Source organism: Gopherus flavomarginatus, chromosome 1 (assembly GCF_025201925.1).
Source record: "Gopherus flavomarginatus isolate rGopFla2 chromosome 1, rGopFla2.mat.asm, whole genome shotgun sequence".
NCBI lineage: Eukaryota > Metazoa > Chordata > Testudines > Testudinidae > Gopherus > Gopherus flavomarginatus.
The window spans coordinates 110,144,264-110,165,722 of record NC_066617.1 but is presented as its reverse complement, the minus strand read 5'-3'; the positions used below and the strand labels follow the sequence as shown (position 1 = coordinate 110,165,722).

Sequence of the window (21,459 nt, the reverse complement as noted above, 5' to 3'; positions counted from 1 at the left end):
CTTCCATCGATAGTAGTTGCTCACTAGTTGTAGTAATTCTTCTTCGAGTGATTGCTCATATCCATTCCAGTTAGGTGTGTGCGCCGCGCATGCACATTCGTCGGAAAACTTTTACCCTAGCAACTCAGTGGGCCGGCAGGTCGCCCCCTAGAGTGGCGCCATCATGGCGCTTGATATATACCCCTGCCGGCCCACCCGCTCCTCAGTTCCTTCTTACCGCCCGTGTCGGTCGTTGGAACAGTGGAGCGCGGCTTAGCTGACCTCCACTTCCCTAGCTACTCGTAGTTCTCGTATATAGTTATGCAGTTATAATCCTTTTATATATATATTTGTATAGTTATACGTTTTTTCTTTGCTAACATAGTTAGTTTAGTAATTGTTAGCGGGGTTCAGGAAGTAGCCCCTTCCATGAACCCGGTGCCGGAGCCCATGCACGGCTCACCGGGTTTTAAAATGGGCTCGGCCTGCCAGAAGCCGATGCCGAAGGGAGATCCACACGACTCCTGTTTGAAGTGCCTGAGGGAATCGCACTTGACAGCTAAGTGCCCCATTTGCAAGGCTTTTAAGCCGAGAACAAAAAGGAGCGGGACTTTCACTTACCCCTCCACCTTTGGCGCCGAGCGATGATCAAGCGGCTGGCAGAAGCGCCTCCTCGGCACCGGACCCCGCCGGTACTGCCAAGGCCTTTCGGCACCGGCCGTCGCCGGCACCGAAGTCGACTCGGCACCGCTCCCTTCCTCCGAGGTCGAGAGAGCCTACAATTCCTGCTGGTGCCTGACGGCTCCCCGGCACGCGCCGTGGTTGAGCCCCCTGCTCCTGCTGCTTCCGTGCCACCTGCATCGCAGCCAGAGAGCTCGTCTAAGTCGGATTGCCCGACACCGACACCTGCAGAGGCACCGATGACATCGGCACCGTCGATCCCGGTCCCACAAGGGCCGTAGAATCCGGTGCCTGACGGCTCCCCGGCACGCGCCATGGTTGAGCTACTGCTCCTGCTGCTTCCGTGCCAACGGCACCGCAGCCAGAGAGCTCGTCTAAGTCGGATCGCCTGGCACCGACACCTGCTGCGGCACCGACGACGTCGGCACCGTCGATCCCGGTCCCACAAGGGCCGTAGAATCCGGTGCCTGACGGCTCCCCGGCACACGCCGTGGTTGAGCTACTGCTCCTGCTGCTTCTGTGCCAACGGCACCGCAGCCAGAGAGCTCGTCTAAGTCGGATCGCCTGGCACCGACACCTGCTGCGGCACCGACGACGTCGGCACCGTCGATCCCGGTCCCACAAGGGCCGTAGAATCCGGTGCCTGACGGCTCCCCGGCACGCGCCGTGGTTGAGCTACTGCTCCTGCTGCTTCCGTGCCAACGGCACCGCAGCCAGAGAGCTCGTCTAAGTCGGATCGCCCGGCACCGACACCTGCTGCGGCACCGACGACGTCGGCACCGTCGATCCCGGTCCCACAAGGGCCGTAGAATCCGGTGCCTGACGGCTCCCCGGCCCGCGCCGTGGTTGAGCTACTGCTCCTGCTGCTTCCGTGCCAACGGCACCGCAGCCAGAGAGCTCATCTAAGTCGGATTGCCCAGCACCGACACCTCTGAGGCACCGACAACGTCGGCACCGTCGATTCCAGTCCCACAAGGGCCGTAGAATCCGGTGCCTGACGGCTCCCCGGCGCGCGCCGTGGTTGAGCTTATTGCTCCTGCTGCTTCCGTGCCAACGGCACCGCAGCCAGACAGCTCATCTAACTCGGATCGCCCGGCACCGACACCTACCGAAGCTCTGACGACCTCGGTACCGTCGATCCCGGTCCCACGAGGGCCGTCGAATCCGGTGCCTGACAGCTCCCCAGTATGCACTGTGGTTGAGCCTGCTGTTCCCTCCACGCCGGAGACATTACCAACGGCGAGGGATCTCATTGCCATGACAGAGTCGATGCTGCCTGACCCCGGCACCGCCGGTGCGGGTAATACAGTCTCTTCATGTGACCGTCCTCTGTCAGCACAGCAGAGCGGCACCGTTCATGATCACGGTCCCGCAGACACTCCAGATCCTGTCGGCACGCCCGACACCACTTGCAGTCCCGGTGCTGTTTTCCTCATCGGTACTGGTCGCACTCGCTGCACCGGTCGGTATCCCGTTCGCCGACCCGCTATCGGCACCGTTCCGACTCCCGGCACCGCGACAGGTACCTTGATTCCTGTAGCCTCTCCCCGAGCCTCGAGATCTCGGTCGACCTCCAGGCACCATTCTGGTTGCGGGTCTGGATCTCGTTTCAGGTACCGGTACGCCTCCCGGTGCCGGTTCCCGGTGCCGAGTTGGGCAAGGTCCGATAGAGTCAGAGACTCTGCCTGTGCCTTCTTTTAGTACCTCCATGGCCATCCGGACACGCATCCGTGTCATCCCACATGCGCAGATCTTATGCTCAGGATCACGATTCTGATACGATGGCCAGCGGGCGCCAGCCCCTTAACCGAAAGAGGCTTGGCGAATGAACCTGTTTGGCCGCCAGGTATACTCTGCAGAAGCCCTGCAGCTCTGGGTAGCAAAGCAACAAGCCTTGCTTAGCTGCGATAATTATAGCACCTGGGTGAAGGTAGTTTAGTTTATGGAGTTTCTCCCTCAAAACTCCCGCCAAGAGTTCGCTGCCGTCTTGGAGGACGGGGGAAAAAGGGTACCCAGAGCGTCCCTCCAGGCCTCGTTGGACGCAGCAGACTCTGCAGCCAAGACTCTGGCCTTTGGTGTCGCCATGAGGTGCATCTCATGGCTTCAGGTTTCAAACCTCCGGCCGGAGCTGCAGTATGCCATTCAGGATTTACCCTTTGTTGGTAAAGGCCTTTCGCGGCAAAGACAGCCCCAGGCTGCCAAGCCTGATGGACAATAGGGTCCTAATGCGCTCTCTCAGCATGCATATGCCAGCGACCAAACGCAGGCCTTTCTGTCCCCAGCCGCCATACTCTGTGCCTAGCCAGAGACAGGACTTTGGCAAACGGTGAGGCCAAGGTGGTCGCAGACGAACGTCAGGACCCCTAAAGAGCCAAGGTCAAGGTCTCTCGCAATTACCACTGGGACCAAAGACGAACCTTCCAAGGTGCGCCTGAGGGCGGTGTACCAGTCACAGGCCGGGATCCCAATCCCGCTTTCTCCTGGCGTTGCCCCAGTTAATTTCAGATCGCTGGATCCTGCGCACGGTGGAGCATAGGTACCACCTCTAATTTGTTCCAGCCCTGTCCCCCTTCAGGGACCCCTCTCACGAGCAATTCCTCGTACAAGAGGTGCAGACGCCGATGGACGAAAGGGGCAAGGGGTTTTGCTCCCGTTATGCCCTAGTCCCCCACTCGAACGCAGGTCTCAGACCTTCCTAGTCCTGCACGGACTCAACCGGTTTAGGATAAGGTTGAAGTTCCGCACGGTATCCCTGGGAACCATTAGTCCATCCTTGCCTCCTGGGGGCTACTATGCCGCCCTGGATATGAAGGACGCGTACTTTCGCAACGCCATCTTCCCTCCGCACAGGAGATACCTCCGCTTTCTAGCCAACTGTCAGTACTTCTGGTTTACGGCCATAGTCGCCGCCTACCTTCGCTGATGTCGGATATGCGTTTTTCCGTATCTGGACGATTCGCTTATCCGAGGAGACTCTGAGACACAAACCACTCAGCGCGTGGGCATCGTCACGGTCTTATTCACAGGTCAAGGCCTGATGATTACTATAGAGCAATCCACTCTGGTTCCCACGCAGAGGTTGGACTTCCTAGGGGCTATCCTGGTCTCCTACCTAGCCGGAGCCTGCTTATCACAACTGCGGTTTTAGGCGATGGCAACAATCATCTGAGGTCTGCAGGCTTTCCCAACGACCTCGGCTCGTACTTGTCTCAGTCTCCTGGGTCCATGGTTGCCCGCAAGTTTGTAACCAAACACGCCAAGCTCCGCCTCCGTCCTCTCCAAGTCCGGCTCACCTCGGCGTACCACCCGGACAGGGAGCCAATGGTCATGGTAGTCACCGTTCCCTCGAGCACCTTAGGCTCCCTAGAGTGGTGGCTAACTCCCTCCCTGGTGTGGGCAGGGATGCGGTTTCATCCGCCCAGCCCTCACTGCCCCTGACGACGGACGCGTCATCTCTCTGCTCAAGTGCTCATGGTCATCTCCGAGCTTAAGGCCTTTGGTCTTCTCGGGAGCTGGCATTCCACATCAATGCCCCAAAAATGAGAGTAGTCCGCCTGGCGTGCCAGGGGTTCCAGCGGCAGCTGCGAGGCCGTTGTATCTCGGTGTTTACAGCCAACACAGCAGCCATGTGCTTCATAAATATCCAGGGAGGGACATGGTCCTCCCCCCTTTTGTCAGGAGGCCATCCATTTCCGGGACTTTTGCATGGCCCACTCGATGGAGCTGGTGACGTCCTTTCTCCCAGGCGTTCGGAACGTCTTGGCGCTTTGACTCAGCAGGTCTTTCCTGTCTTACGAGTGATCACTCTGCCCCATGTGAGGCGTTCTGCTTTCCAGAAGTGGAGATGTTTCCTCACATAGACCTGTTCGCTCACCGCGAGAGCAGAAAATGCCAGATGTTCTGCTCCTTCCAAGGTCCCTCCTCGGGATCGATCTTGGACGCATTCCTGATGCCGTGGAAAGGCCAACTCCATTATGCCTTCCCACTGTTCCCACTGGTTCATTAGGTCCTGCTCAAACTCCGCAGGGGCAGAGCGCGCATCATCATGATCACTCCAGAGTGGTCCAGGCAGCACTGATATACCACATTGCTCGGCCTGTCAATAACAGACCCAATTACCCTGCCACCCCACCCAGACCTCATCACTCAGGGCAACGACAGGCTTCGTCACTCGGACCTGCAGCCTCTTCGCCTCACGGTGTGGCTGCTGCGTAACTGAGCCGGGGTGACAGGAAGCCTTCCACCTGGTCAACGTACCGGGCCAGGTGGAAGCGTTTCGTCTACAGCTGCAATACGCTCAATGTTGCTCCGGCTGAGGCCTCGATCCCCTCTATTTGGCCTGCCTCTGGCCTTCAGCGGCAGGACCTGGCGGTATCATCGCTGAGGATACACTCAGCAGCCATCTCTACCTTCCAGCCAGGCTAAGGTGGACGTTCCGTGTTCTCACGCTCTATGGGTTCGAGATCCCTCAAGGGCTTGGAGAGCTTGCACTCTCGGGTGCGCCGCCCAGCCCCAACCTGGGACCTCAACCTAGTTTTAACCAGACTTATGTCTCCCCCAGTCGAGCCGTTCACGACTGGCCCTCTGCTATACCTGTCTTGGACGACAACTTTCCTCGTAGCTGTTACATCGGCCAGACGGGTCTCCGAGCTCAGAGCTCTTACGGTGGTTCCGCCGTACACTAGGTTTCACAAAGACAAGGTGCAGTTATGACCGCACCCAGCTTTCCTCCCTAAGGTGGTTTCGGCCTTTCATGTTACCCACATGCTCATATCCATTCCACACCCGCCCTCCTTCCCCACTGTCGGAGTAGCCGGCAAGAAGGAACTGAGGAGCGGGTGGGCCGGCAGGGGTATATATCAAGCGCCATGATGGCGCCACTCTAGGGGGCGACCTGCCGGCCCACTGAGTTGCTAGGGTAAAAGTTTTCCGACGAATGTGCACGCGCGGCGCACACACCTAACTGGAATGGATATGAGCAACACATCTCGAAGAACAACAGTTACAAAGGTGAGTAACCGTCTTTTCTTCCCAAGTGATACCAGTTCATTCAATATCTTATGTTACTGACTTCTGACAGTTCTTCCTTGGCCTTCTTCCCTTTTTCTTTCCTCCCTCGGGTACCCAATTGAATGCTTGCTTAACATGTTTGCCATTTTCCATATAGTGTAAATATCCCAGCCACCTGAGACTTCTTTCTTTGATATTTTCTTTCCATAAAATGTGTAATACCTTCCTCAGCCATCTGTGATGGGCAGCGTCCACTCTCTCTTTGTTAGCCACTTCTCTGCTCCGTACAGTAGCATGCGAAGTATAATCACATCGTATAATCTGGCCTTTAGTTTGGTGTGGAGACCTCTGTATGAACAGATGTTGTTGTTCATCCTTCTAAAAGTAGTGTTCGCTTTTCCTAATTTTGTATGAATAACTTTATCATAGCCACCTTCAAATGTCATCACGCTCCCCAGATAATAGAACGCTTCTACCTGTTTGATTTCTTTTCTGTATACACTCGTGCATCTATTGTGCAGTTTCTTATCTTCATAACCTTAGTTTTCTGTTTTTTATTTTCAATCCAATTTTTGCTGCTTCCTATTCTACCTCTGATGTAAGTGAAATCATTCCTTTCTACATTATACTTAGTACAGTCATGTTGGTAGCAAACTCAAGGTTGTGTAATTCATATCTGCACACCCATTGTACACCACCAACATGCCTTCTGTTGCCCGCTTTATCACCCAGTCTGTTGCTAACACAGAGGATTGGTATTAACATGCACTCTTGTCTAACTCCAGTCACAGTATTGAACCACTCAGCCAGGCCTGTATCCGATCTGATTGCATGTCTGCTTCCATCATATAAATGCCTTATGATGTTGATCAGCTTGCCTGGTATTCCACAGCTTCTAGCCATGTTTCACAGGGTCTCTCTGTGGACACTATTGAATGCTTTCTTAAAGTTGATTAAGATGGGTTTTTGCCAAACAGTAGCATTTTTGATTATCTGTCAAAGAGTGAATATTTGTTCACAGCCTGATCTATCTGGATAATTGCTGCATAGGTTTGAGAGAAATGCCAAAGCTAAGTTAGAAATAGAAGAGGGACCATTAACATCTGATGAAATTAAAACAGCTATCAAAGGTTACAAACGGGAAAGCCCCTGGAGTTGATAGACTTTAAGCAGAGGTATTCAAGGTAGCAGTCAAAATTCTGATTGAGCAGCTAGCAAAAGTCTTAAATTAAATATATGAATGAAAGCACAAGTGCCAAAAGACTGGAAAATGGTATCAGCGTGGTATTGCCAAAAAAGAGTGATCTTCATGCACGAACTGAAGAGGTACTGCTATCAACCCTGAGTAAAGTGATGGCTACTGTTAAGCTGAATAGAATGAAGAAGGCAGTGGATGGAATGTTATGAGATTGCTGGATGACTAAACTCAAATAACTCAGAGTATGAATAAATGGTCATTTTTCATCATGGCAAAAGGTTAGCTGTGCGGTGCCTCAGTTGATCAATAAGACTTATTTAACATATTTTTTTTAAAAAAAGGAGTCCTAATGGCACTTTGGTCTCTAGGACTCCTTGTTGTTTTTGCTGATGTAGATTAACATGGCTACCACTCTGAAACCTGTTAACATATTTATTAATTTCTCAAAAGGAGCTGAGGAGTAAAGTTAAATGTATACTTGGCACAAAATGTAGGTACTTCAGATCTGGGGAAGACTGTGAGGAAAGCACCTTGAGAGGTACCTAACTGGGCTCTGTGAATGGGTAATGTGAATGGCAGCTGACATTCAGTGGTGTTAAATCCACAGTAATGCATACGAGAGGGAAAAATATGAATTACTCCTACCGTACTGAGATCTTACTTATGGTATTGGCTCACAGAATGGACCTGAGTATCATTGGGACAGCTGAATGAAGATCTGGATTGTGTGCAGCTGTGGTTAAAAACAACCCCCTCCCCCGCCCCATAAAAAAACAAAAAAACGAAACAAACAAACAAACCCCACCCCCCCCCCCAAAACCATAGCATGTTAGTTTGCAGAATGAATGACATGAAGACTTGGCAGCTATCAGCAATCAGTTCCAGACGTGACGGGCCTGTGGTATGCTTTGCTCTTATAGGACTCTAACACCATTCTATTATACTAAACTACTCCTGGGTTTTCCTACACCTTTGGCACCATAAAATATTCCCTTCTATTAAACAAATGACTGCTTCATGATGGCGATGTGGAATAACCATCGCTAGTAATTGATTCCACTATCTATAAATAGCTCAGAAGCATGATTAATAGAATGTTAAATCTTGCAAAGCAGATCAGTTCTATTCAGCTTTGCCTTGGAAGAGGGTTTGTGTCACTACAATGGAACAATTCCCCCATACTCTTTTTGTGAACATTGATGCTGTTTTAAGAATTTTTATTTTCTTAAACTACTGCTTTTGCTGGAGGTTAGAACATAAAGGCCGACCCCAAGATCCAATTGGGAAAAGCTGCCTTCCTTCTAATTTTATGGAGGACATTTCTATATGTTTCCTGTGTTTCACATAGTGTTCAAAACCCTTACTTTTTCTTTTAACAGGGAGCAGTCAATTTTACCCTGCACCGCTGTTAGCAGATGATTGGCTAAATGTCCTGTGAACAGCTCTGGATAAGAAATAAATGCCCACTGGATCTCAGATTTGGGGTTTTAGCAAGAAAACAGCTGAAAGTTTTGAAGGCAGAAGTAGTTACTTTAAGCAATACCTTTCCTATCCCCCCACCTTCCCCAAAGACAAACACTTGGTCTAATATGAGCTGAATTTTGTATGACTAATAAATGTTAGTGTCACACCATTTTACAGGAAAGAATCCATGGCTTTCCCACGTGTTGAAAATTTGGCAAGGTATGACTAACTAGTACTTCCTAGTGATATTTCAAAATAGACTCCACCACTTATAATATCCCAGATATAACTAATTCCACAAGATGTACGGTACTAAAATATATAAAATTTGACAAAACTGAGCTAACATTTTTCATACAATTTCATGAGAAATATAAATTTAGAAAAACAGGCCTTGTATTTAAAAATATAATAGAATTGTAGAAGATTAGGGTTGGAAGAGACCTCAACAGGTCATCTAGTCCAATCCCCTGCTCAAAGCAGGACCGACCCTAACTAAATCATCCCAGCCAGGGCTTTGTCAAGCTGGGCCTTAAAAACCTATAAGGATGGAGATTCAATCACCTCCATAGGTAACCCAGTCCAGTGCTTCGCCACCCTCCTAGTGAAATAGTTTTTCCTAATATCCAACCTACACCTTCCCAATGCAACTTGAGACCATTACTCCTTGTTCTGTCATCTGTCACCACTGAGAACAGCTTAGCTCCATCCTCTTTGGAACCCCTCCTTCACGTAGTTGAAGGCTGCTACCAAATCTCCCCTTACTCTTTTCTTCTGCAGACTTTAGAAGCTCGGTTTCCTCCGCCTTTCCTCGTAAGTCATGTGCCCCAGCCTCCTAATCATTTCTGTTGCGCTCTGCTGGACTCTCTCCAATTTGTCCACATCCTTTCTGTAGTGTGGGGCCCAAAACTGGATGCAGTACTCCAGATGTGACCTCACCAGTGCCTCGATCTGCTGGCAATGCTCCTACTAATGTAGCCCCATGTGCCATTAGCCTTCTTAGCAACAAAGGCACATTGTTGACTCATATCCAGCTTTTCATCCACTGTAAGCCCCAGGTCTTTTTTTGCTGAACTGCCACTTAGCCAGTCGGTCCCCAGCCTGTAACAGTGCCTGGTATTCTTCCGTCCTAAGTGCAGGACTCTGTCAAGCACTTGTCCTTGTTGAACCTTATCAGATTTAGAAATACTTTGAAATGACAAGATAGTTATATCTCTGGTTTAAAAAAAAAAAAAAAAAAAAAAAAATAGCCAAACTGCGTTCACTTTTTTCCTACAGAACTTCAGATCAACATTGACACAATAAAGTTAAATTGGGAGAAAGAAATGAGCCAGCAGCTCACTCCTGAGGATTGGAGGAAGACTGTACAGCTGACAGTGGCTGGCATTATAACTTCTCTCTCTTGGAGTGAATACTAGTAGAAATTTTGATTCTTCTTGGAGTCTTGGTCCTTATTTTATTCCACTGAGGGCTATGTGCATGCACCATGTGCCTGGAGCTGGAGCTCTTGAAAGTAGTACTGTTCGGCGGTCCACACATGTGTCCTGTGCTGCCTTGTGGTCTCACCTGAGGTGATAAAGCACACAGGTGGCTGCCAGCATCTCCAGTTCCTTCTCACCACTGCATGGTCTGAGTTGGAGCTTCTACTCCTCTCGTTCTTGTAACACACTTTCCAAAACTTTTCAGAACTATCGTTAGTACTGTTCATAGCTTAGATTTGTTGTTCTGGAATGTTTTTATTTTGTTTTTGTTTTCTGTTCAATTCTTCCTTTTCGTATCTGATGTAGGACTTGGCTTTGGTGGTGCTTCCCACCAAACTGTAACGCCTCCGCTCACTCCGTACCTGGGCCTGGGTACTGGATTATGCTGAAGATACAGGGGCTCAAAAACTGTGCGTACTGCCCTTGCTTGTTTTCCTCAGTGACGAGCACCAATGCTGTTTGTGCTGCATGGGGGAAGCCCACATCATGTCTGGGTGCAATATCTGCCTTTCCTTTCCTGCCCGTACTTGGGAGAACTAGACTCTCCACCTCAGGAAACACCTTATGGAAGTTGCCATGGGACTGGCATCGGATCCTGTCCTGTAACCCCACCATACATCAGCCTGAACAGGTGACGAACACCCCCTACTGCAGAGCCTCCATCAGGCTCCATGAATACTCTTGCTAGGGACCCTGCATTGGAGCCAAACCAAGGAAGCATGCCCATAAGCATGGCAATAAGTCTTCCTGCAAGTCTAAGAAGGACTCTGCACCATCCATGGATTCTGTCCACGAAGGAACCACACATTCTAAGTCTCACAAGACCGAGAAATGGCTGCACCGATTGCCAGATCCGTCAGTACTGACTATGGACTTGTCGACTCCGCCAGCATTTCTAGAACAATCGGTCTCCAGACAGATATAGTTCCCAGCAGAACGGATACCATGGACCCCCGGGAGACTCAGAAGCACCTTGGGTTCCCACAAGTTATTCAGACTAGAGAGACTACAGTCTCCATGACCCTCGATCCAATCAGCAGTCAAAGGGATCCTTCCCTCACTATATTCCTGCAGCATACTGTTCTGGTGGGTTCGACCGCACAGCCTTTTGGTGAGGTTTCTGACTCTTCTGATTCAGACGCTATGGCTGTCCGACATGGTCCACCGCTCCCATTCTGGTAGCACAAGTGCTAGAAGGCTCTGATGGCACTGTGTCAGTTCCCCACCTTGCCTTACCTGCAGAGTTGGTATCCGGTACCGTGGTCAGAGGCTATGCAACAGTAGGGTAAACCGAGCTGGCCATACTGCAGCTTGTGGCCCCCATATACAACCTCGAATGATCCCACTTGGATCAGGAGGACTCCCCCACTTCATCATCACAACTCTTGTTAGGTAAGCATTCCAACATAGCGTTGGATGGCACACTGATTAACCTGATTCTTATGGTACCAACAATTCCGGAGAGACGTCCCTCATCTTCTCCAGACATAGCCACCTGTTCAGCCCCTCCTCCCCACTGGACAACTATAGACAGTTCCAGGAATTGCTACAGAGAATAGCCAATACCCTGGAAATTTCCTGAGAGGAGGTACAAGGCAGTCAACACTAGCTGCTTGACATCTTGTATACTTCAGTACCAGCAAAGGTGGCCCTACCAATTAACGATGCCATCTTCCAACCAGCATGCACTGTATGGCATACCTTGGCCACGTGTGCACCCATCCTAGAAGGCTCTGAGAAGAGATACTATGTCCACACCAAAAGGCCCGAGTTCCTGTTCTTTCATTCTCCACCGGACTCATTGGTTATCGAGGCAACTTCAGAGTGTTCGAAGCAACAAACACCCCCACACAACCCCATCCGATAGAGAGGGTAAAAGCCTAGACCTCATGGGCAGAAAGATCTTCTGGGTAGGACTCCAATTTTGTGTGACAAATTACTTAGCCCTGATTCCCAAAGTTAACAAAATCATATTTGGCTGATTGGCTGAGTTCACAGACAAGCTACACTTGCAAGATTGCAACCAATTCCAGGCAGTTTTGCAGGAAGGAAAATTTTTTGCCAGGTTAATGGTACAGGCTGCAGTGGACTTCACAGACATGACTTCCCATGTCCTGGCAATGAGGATTTTCAGGAGGAGGGAATCCTGGTAGCACTCCTTTGGCTTCTCAGGGAGTTGCAAAACATTACGGAAGACTTCTCATTCGACAAATCACTTCTCTTCAATCAGAAGATCTCTCGTTATCTTTAAGGTCTCTCAGTATCTTCACACGAGCACTCAAGAGGAAATTCTGCCTCCAGCCCCAGTCATATTGTTACAGGGTCCCACAGCTATACCACCAATGCACCTGTGAGCCTCCTCAAAAGCATCCTAAGATTCATAGACCCCATCAACGCAACACCTCCAAACATCACAAAAGTGGTTTTTCTGAGTGTCTTTAGAAAGCGGTCAACCACTCTGTACACCGATGCTCATTTTGTCTACCCCCTTCAGGGGTCACCTCAAACTCTTTCTGTTAACATGGAAAGCTATAACAGTGCGCAGTGGATCCTAGATATTATCCAGAGTGGCTACATCATAGAGTTTACAGCGACACCCGCATCTTGCTCTCTTCCTCGATTCACATGCATAGAACACCCATGTGATGATCTACTCCAACTTTAGGTCGACTCCCTACTGCAGAGGGGAGCTGTGGAGCTAATCCCAGACTCCTTTCAGGGAACAGGGCTTTATTCAAGCTACTTCCTAGTCCCTACAAAGACTGGAGGATGGAGACCGATATTGGATGTCCGATGCCTCAACTGCTTGATTTTCCAAACCAAAATTTTGCATCATCATTCTCGCACCAATCAATCCCTCATTAGAAAAAGGCATATGGTTTACGGATCTCCATATGCGAGATGCCTAATTCCATAACAATATACACCCAACACACAGAAAGTTCCTGAGGTTGGAGTGGGATGGGGCCTCGGCATCTTTGATACAGGGTCCTGCTGTTTGGACTCACCACTGTCCCGCGAGTAGTCACAAAAGTTTTCTCGGTGGTGGCAGCCCATCTCAGACATCAAGGAATCCTCGTTTTTCCATATCTGAATGACTGACTGATAGCATGATGGTCCAAACAAGAGGCCCAGAATCAACGTCCCAACTGCTTCTACTCCTCTCCTTCTTGGAAGTCAATGTAAACGTAGAAAAATCAACTTTAAACCCTACACAATCCCTGGAATTCATAGGAGCTTGCATAGACGCGACTTCCACCCGAGTTTATCTACCAAGGAAGATTCCAGACAACGAGGGAACTAATCACTTTTTGATGTCTTTCAACCCTTTGGTTTTGGCCAAAATCTGCCTCTGTCTTGGGACACATGGCGGCCTGCACATATGTTATGGCCTTCACTCGCCTACACCTATGGTTTCTTCAGCTCTGGCAGGAAAGAGTCTACTCCCCCATGCATCAACCCATGCGTACTCTGCTCCACATGCTAGCAGAGGTTCTCTCCTCTCTCCAGTGGTGAATGAACCTGCTACAAGTCTGCTTGAGGATGACCTTCCTTCCATTCTTGCTCACTGTGACTACCATAATGGACGCATTCCTCACGGGCTGGGGTGCCCACATGGGTGACCGCATGACACAAGGCACCTGGACAACACGAGAGGCCAAATGCACATAAACATATTGTAACTCCAAGCAGTATGCAATGCTTGCCAGGTGATCCTATCAGCTATCTAGAACCGATATGTTTTTGTCATGTCAGACAACACCACCACCACAGTCTTCTACATAAACAAACAAGGGGGGGACAAGATCCTGAGCCTGCTGTGTATGTGAAAGCTATACACTTTTGAGAATGGTGCATCACACGCCATATTCTTTTGATAGCAGCTTACCTACTGGAACATGATTGCCGATGTCCTCAGCAGAAACTTTGCAACTGACCATGAATGGGAGTTGCAGGACTCTCTAATCGCCAAGGAACCCCGGTGAGGGATCTTTTTGTATCCCACAGCAATACCAAATGCACCCAGTATTGTTCAAGGGGAGGATTTGAAACTCAATCACAGAGGGATGCCCGAGTCCTCGATTAGTCGGATCTGACAGATTTTGCCTCCTCACCCTTTACCCCTCCTACCACAAGTGATGGGAGAAAGCAACAGCCATCCTGATTTCCCCCTAATGGCCTTGCCAATTTTGGCTCCCGGTTCTCCTCTGTATGTCAAACAACCCTCCACTCACAATTTGGACGTTTCTGGAGCTACTGACCCAACACAACAGCAGACTCAGACACCCTAACCTGCACACTGTTCATCTGATGGCTTGGTTTTTGGATGGACACCTCCACTAGCACAGGAATGCTCACTGGCAGTGCAAGATGTCCTCTGAAGCAGCAGGAAGGAGTCCACAAGACTCTCGTATTGAGCCAAATGGATGCATTTCACTGCCTAGGCTACTCGGAAGGGCCTTGTCCCTGAAGCGGTGGCCATCCCACTACTCTTGGATGTTTCCTTTATCTGAGGGACTTGGGACTGGCCCTCAGTTCCATTAAGGTGCATGCAGATACCCTTAGTGCTTTTCACCTGCTAGTGGACGGCCATTCAATCTTTACCCACCTATTGACTGTATGGTTCTGGAAGGGCCTTCTGCGAAAATATCCTCCCATTCAGCCTATTGTCCCACAATGGGACCTTAACCTAAGCCTCACCTTGTTGATGTCTGCCCCCTTCAAATCTATGACCTCATGTTCACGATCTCTCCTTTCCATGAAAGTAATTTTGCTCATCACCATTACATCAGGAAGGAGGGATGGTGAACTGGAAGCCATGATGGTTAACCTCCCCTTCACCACTTTCCATATAGACCAGGTCTCTTTACAATTTCACCCCTAGTTCCTATCCAAGGTGGTTTCCCAGTTCTACCTCAATAAACCCATACATTTACTTACCTTCTTCCCCAAGCCTTACGCCTCAAATGAGTAAAGAAGGTTCACTCATTAGATGTTCAAAGGGCATTGGCTTTTTATCTTGATCGGACAAAGCCCTTTCAGAAATGTCCATGACTTTTCATTGCCATAGCGGAGAGAATGAAAGGGCAAGCCATTTCCACCCAGAGAATCTCCAAGTGGGTCTCGGGATTCATTACGTGCTATCAGTTATTGGGATGATCCCTGCCTGAAGAGATTCAGGCTTATTCCATGAGAGTGCAAGCATTAACTATAGTTGTACTCCACAAAGTGCCCTTTGCAGACATATGCAAGGCATCCACGTGGAGTTTGATACGCTCCTTTTCCACACACCACACTGTAATGTATGATTCTGCGACGGACGCTTTGTTCAGAGGAGAAGTCCTCCATTCCACAGTTTCCTTGCACAATCCTCCCCCATAGGCATTGCTTGTTAATCACCCTCTCTGGAATTCAACAGGGACCATCATTCGAAGAAGAAAATGAAGTTACTTACGTGTAACTGAAGATGTGTGGTCCTGATCTGTATTCCAAACTCACATTCCTTCCCCTCTGCTCCGGATTCAACAGCTCTGCAGTAGAGAAGGACCTGGACATGCCAGCGGCCCACTGCATCCTTTATTGCCTCAGAGGAGACCGCAAGGTGGCACAGAGCACGTGCGCAGACCACCGAACAGTACTGCTTTCAAAAGCTTCAGCTCTTGGCACGTGGTGCATGCACATACCCTCAGTGGAATATAAATAGGGACCATGCATCTCGAAGAATCTCCAGTTACGGGTAAGTAAACTCATTTTACTTTTGGCATGCCAGACTTGCAAACAAAATTGACACAGTTCATAGTAAAATACTGAAAGGATACCATGGTGTGTGTCATGATCTGCCCCTTCCTGGGGCCAGGCCTTGTTCAACACCAGTAGTTCTAGGGCACTAACCCTCAGCTTCCTCTCAGGATGCTTGCCTGTGAATATTGGGTGATCCTGGCTGCTTCTCCTAACTCTGCTTTCAGGGCCATGTAGATTTCTTCAAAACTACTATGGTCTCTGACTTCTGGGTTTGAAAAACCACTCAACGTTTATTTAACCTGATTAAACATAAAAGAAACATAACAATAGCTTTCAGTAACCCTTTTGTTTCTTACTCCCAGAGGGAAAACCTAATCTTATAAGAGTCCTACAGTACTTCCCTTCCTGATTGCTGCCTATTTGTCTGATCTCCTCTCTGATCCTGTTCCCTCTCCTCATGAGCCAACCAAAGACCCTTCAAATTCAAAGCCCCCAAATATCAAATGAGCAGTTTGGATGGAGCTTCCATTCAAGAGTCCATGTCTGTGTGCACTCAGTAGCATATGTTCTTTTTGCTTTCATGCAGCAAAATAACCCATCATACAGTTTTGCTTAACAGCATGGAACCTGCTTTCTATCTCCTGGGAATTTCCCAAAGTGAAAGGTCTGATGTTAGAAAATTGATGCAAGAGTTATTTCAGGGATATAGCCCCATATCCTCTTATTACAGTGTTACTGGAATTGAACACAGATTTACTGAAATAAAGCATTTCTAGACACCTGCTTAGATCCTTGTGACTCCGGTTAATAAATGTATTTTCAGCCATATGGTCACAAATACACATATCAAATATTTGCAAAAGTGGATAAGAACAAAAGAACTGAGAAATGGAACAACTGATTGTCTAAATAGATTAATTTGAACTACAGCCCTGATTCAGGAAGGTTTTTAAGCACAAGTAATCCTGTTCATTTCATTGGGACTATTACATCCTTAAAGCTAGGCACATGGCTAAATACTTTCCTGAATGTTTGATGAAAAGTGTATCAAATGGGTTAAACTGAGTCATTTGTTAAAAATGATGTAACTTACTTTTTATTAAGTACTTAATGCAGCTCACAATCTACACAGCCTTAACTCTGCAGTGTTTGCTTATAATATATATTCAGCACCCTCTCCTACAGCTTATGTAAGAAAATAATTTGTCCCAGCAACTATTCTATTTATCCTTGATTAAAAAATATTAGCTGAGTCTGAGAACGAGAACTGGCCTGTTAAATGTCTCTTCTTGTTTTACTCAAGATTGTCTCAAACTGCACTGTTGGGAAGAGTGCATATAAGTAACTTAAATTCAGAAAAAATAAATCACTAGACTTCTGGAAATAATACAAACATGAGCAACGTGCAGCCTGAGTTTATAAGAAATAAATATTGCCAAACTAACATAGTTTATTTTTATATAATTGCAGAATAAATGGATAAGAAAGGAAAGTGGTAGATATGTAAATTTTAATAAAACATTTTATGTAGTCTCGTTGAATCCAAAATCAGAATTTAGTTCAGCCTGTCTTGGACAGGAATATAAGGGTATGGATTAGAGCTGGTCTGAAACTTTCCGGTGAGCAGTTTTCTGTCAGAAAGGTTTGATTTGATGGAATTGAAACATTCTGTGGGAACATGCCAAATCATTCAAAAATTTTAATGGAAACCAGCCAGGTTTCCCCCAGCCAATTAGCTCCCAGTCCTGTTTTCTCCCCCACCTCCCTTTCCTCAGTGGCTCCCGGTCCTAGTCTCTACCCCCTACAGCTCCCAGTCCCAGCCTCCCCTACCTTGTCACCCACCCAGTCCTAGCCTGCCCTATTCTTTCCCTATATCCTTGCTAGACCAGACCCAGTCTCCCTCCTCCAAATCCCAGTCACAGGCCTTGGCTATACTGGCGCTTTACAGCGCTGCAACTTTCTCACTCGGGTGTGAAAAAAACACCCCCCTGAACGCAGCAAGTTACAGCGCTACAAAGCGCCAGTGTAAACAGTGCCCCAGGGCTGGGAGCGTGGCTCCCAGCGCTGCAAGCTAAACCCCACAGGGAGGTGGAGTACCTGCAGCACTGGGAGAGCTCTCTCCCAGCGTTGGCGCTGTGACCACACTCGCACTTCAAAGCGCTGCCACGGGAGCACTCCTGCGGCAGCGCTTTGGAGTTTTGAGTATAGCCAAGCCCACAGTTTCTCTCCCTCCCTCTGTCCCCCCAGTCCTACTAAACTCCTTGTCCCAATCAACCCCTTCCCTCGTCCCCTCTGCACTTAAGTCAGCTAGCTTCCTCCTCCACACTGTCTAGATGCCACCAGGAGGATCACAGAGCACAGGATAGACAGGCTCCGTGTTCCCAGACCAGAACAGCTATTACGGGTAAAGCCTTCTGAACCCCCTGGGCAGGAGCATGCTCATTTGCTCTGTGGGGATGGTGCATGCACAGTTTGGTCAGCATGAGAAGCTGGAAGGTGATGGAGCATGCTCAATGAGGATAGAATTTTTGGAGATTTTAGGTATTAAGCTCTAGTAAATCTTTAGTGAGCAGGTGCGAACTGTGATTTTTTTCAAAGGCTTATAACTTGGCCAAATTTGGGTGAGTTTTCACAGGGATGGCAAAAGGCACAGCCCTGACAAAGGCCACCCCCTGCCAAATTTCAAGTCCCTGGTCCAATGCTAGAGCATTTCAAAGAAAAAGTGTCAATTTTTTAAAACCTGGGCATAATATATTTTTCCCTAGCTGCCCTCTTGGAAATGGTTAACCCATTTTGGTTGAAATTTTCCGGTCAAAATCAGCATGAGGCAGATACCTAGCAAGGAAAATTTCAACCCAAACAGTTAAAGTTTAGCAAAGTTATGAGCACTTGAACTCAGGGTCTTATAATGGGAAGTGTTGGACAACCTTAATAATAGGCTGTGCTACCAGTCCCACCTGTAACAATTTGGCTAAGTAACAAGTACATGGGGGCGGAGGGGAGAGAGAACATAATTCTACAAATAATTGACGGGTGGGATGTAAACACTATAGAGGGGGAGGTTGGAAAAATGGTGTATTTTTGGAATAATGGAGTGGATTTATGGAAGGGAAGGTCTAGGCTGTATAGCGAGAGAAACTTTGACACACATTTGCCTGTAAAATAGTTTCTACAAAAGAAGTACTGGAAGCCCCATTTCTTTGAACTTTTAAAATAGACTAGATAAAATGTACTGTAAGGAACAACTGTACATCGACAGGGAGAGGGATCGTGACCGAAAAGGTCACTTCCATTTCTTCCTTCTAGGAGAGCATATACCTAGAGTCATAGAAATGCAATTAGTAGTGTAACCTCAGTAAAGTGGCATTCACAAGGACATTTGAAGAGGATTGTCATTGTTATCTTTAAGTAGGAGACACAGGCTTCTGTCTACATTTAGAATTTTTAAATGTTAGCTGCTCAACTGAGCCTTGATCCAAAGTCCTTTAAAATCTATGGAAAGACTTCTATTGACTTCAGTGGGCTTTGGATCGGGCCCCCGATAGGCCTATAAATAATTTCATTTCATGTGGTCTGACTGGCTTTTTGGTTAGTTAAGGCTGAGGAGCTTCCTAGCATGGAATGGCTTCATTACAGAAAAAATAAAATACCAGGGATGAGCAGAAGGGAAAGTATTGGTGTATATACCAGCAAATGAAACCCTGTTCAGCAAATAGCACCAGAAGTATTGAAATGGTAGTGTTTGATATGTTTAGTCACTCTAATATGTCTTATCCTTTTTTTTGATTGCTTAAGGAACACTGTCAAATAAAAATCACAGTTTGCTTTAAAAAAAAAAAAAAAAAAAAGCTTTACTACTGTTACAGGAAACACCGAAGATCACTGAACTGGAAGAGATTAGAGGAAAAATTGTATTAGAGAACTGTATAGTTTGTGTACTTCACAGTATTTTGTGTTTGGTCAGTTTTAATCTGTTTCCTTTGTATTCAACTACTCTTTGCTCATGGGGGTCAAACAGCAAAAGGGGAAAGAAAAATATTCTTTACAAATAGGAAAATGTGTCTGTAGAATCACAAATATTGGCAGGGGCCTCAAGGACAGATGTGTTACCAGCCACCACTATTAACTCTTTTTTTCTCTTTTTAAATTGACTAGATTTGAAGTTGGAATTTTCCATTGAAGAGATCTGTATCTTATTTCAATATTTGTTGTAATGAATTTTATAAACTTGTGGCAAGTAGTCCAGTTCAAGCTAGTTCATCCACGCCTATTGCCTGTTTATTTTTAGTTCTAAATGACACATCACTCCACTTAATTACAGTACAAGCTCTTCAAAATTATCATATATATAAATAGCTTTGTTACCTATCTCTCCGCCATCTCTGTTGCAAAATGGATAAGGATAGAAGGTCACTCGGTCCACTCAAGTTTTCTCTCTCAAATGTCCTTAGAAATTTAGGTTAAAAGCAGCAAATAATCCTATGGCACCTTATAGACTAACAGATGTTTTGGAGCATGAGCTTTCGTGAGTAAATAGCCACTTCGTCGAATGCATGTAGTGGAAATTTCCAGGGGCAGGTATATATATGCAAGCAAGAAGCAAGCTAGAGATAACGAGGTTAGTTCAATCAGGGAGGATGAGGCCCTGTTCTAGCAGTTGAGGTGTGAAAACCAAGGGAGGAGAAACTGGTTTTGTAGTTGGCAAGCCATTCACAGTCTTTGTTTAATCCTGAGCTGATGGTGTCAAATTTGCTGAGCTTGGATTGATATGAAATTCATAATGGTGTGGTTTGTATGCAGTTTACATAATGTCCACAATATGCAAAGTAATTTGAGAAATTAATATTTAGGATTCTATGAAGTGCTGTAAAAATGAAAATTGTGGCACTTTGAACATTTTGTATACTTTTTAGTTTGCTTCAACCATGAGAGTGAATTGTAATCTCTTCCTCTAATGCTTATGTCTTATATTTGACCTTGCAGGTTCCAGCAAGATGTGGGGTGACAGTCCGGGACAGTCTAAAGAAAGCTCTGATGATGAGGGGTCTTATCCCAGAATGCTGTGCTGTTTACAGAATACAAGATGGGTATGGTTGATGTGGGGTGTGGTTATTTTACGCTATCAGGGTTCTTTCTAGGAGTATACAGCATGGGCCAATTCCATCCAACACTGAAGGTAAAAATCAGTCTCACTAAATTCAGAATGAACTATTTAGTTTGTGCTAGAATGGTTTGGGCCAACTCAAAATATGGGGTGATAGCCACAAAACCATGCCTAGAAGGCTATGACATATGAAAAGTTTATGGGGAAATATCTAACAGAATGAAACAAGCTGTTATCCTTGAAGTCTGTTTTAGCTGCAAAACTATATGAAAACATCTGGTTTTAAACTATGAAGTAGAGTTGTTTTGAATTTTTAACGTTTATTTGGTTTTACCTGAGCTGGGTTTCAAAGTAAAACTTTGTTAGACGCAGGATTTACATGAATAACTCTTAAAATGAGTTTCCATCATTAAACTTCTAATTAAAATCCTACCATTCCCCCAAATTAGTAAGCCCTCTGAAAGTCTGTTGTGGGGACAAATTAGAGAGACAAAATAGGGGAAGTAATATCTTTTATTGGACCAACTTCTGTTGGAGAGAAAGGGCTTGTCTACATCAGAAAGTTGCAGCGCTGGTGAGGGAGTTACAGCGCTGCAACTTAGGAGGTGTACACATCTGCAGGGCACCACCAGCGCTGCAACTCCCTGTTTGCAGCGCTGGCCGTACTCCCGTTTTGTCTCGGGTGTAGAGGATCCAGCGCTGGTGATCCAGCGCTGGTAATCAAGTATAGACACTTACCAGCGCTTTTCTTGACCTCCGTGGAATAAGCAGGTATCCCAGCATACCTGAGGAAGCCTCTG

General features: G+C 47.3%; 1 protein-coding gene across 2 annotated transcripts in view; it reads left to right on the top strand.

Moving 5' to 3' along the window:
• Positions 1-21,459, top strand: part of BRAF (B-Raf proto-oncogene, serine/threonine kinase) — a 107,938-nt gene that overhangs the window by 36,779 nt on the left and 49,700 nt on the right. The window contains exons 1-2 of one of the 2 annotated variants that reach the window (XM_050918698.1): positions 15,375-15,550; positions 20,539-20,642. In XM_050918698.1, the coding sequence (XP_050774655.1) occupies positions 20,590-20,642 (53 nt within the window). In that variant the 5' untranslated portion in view covers positions 15,375-15,550; positions 20,539-20,589. Of the gene's footprint in view, positions 1-15,374; positions 15,551-20,538; positions 20,643-21,459 lie in introns of those variants that run through there. The other variant, XM_050918706.1, reaches the window with a different exon arrangement.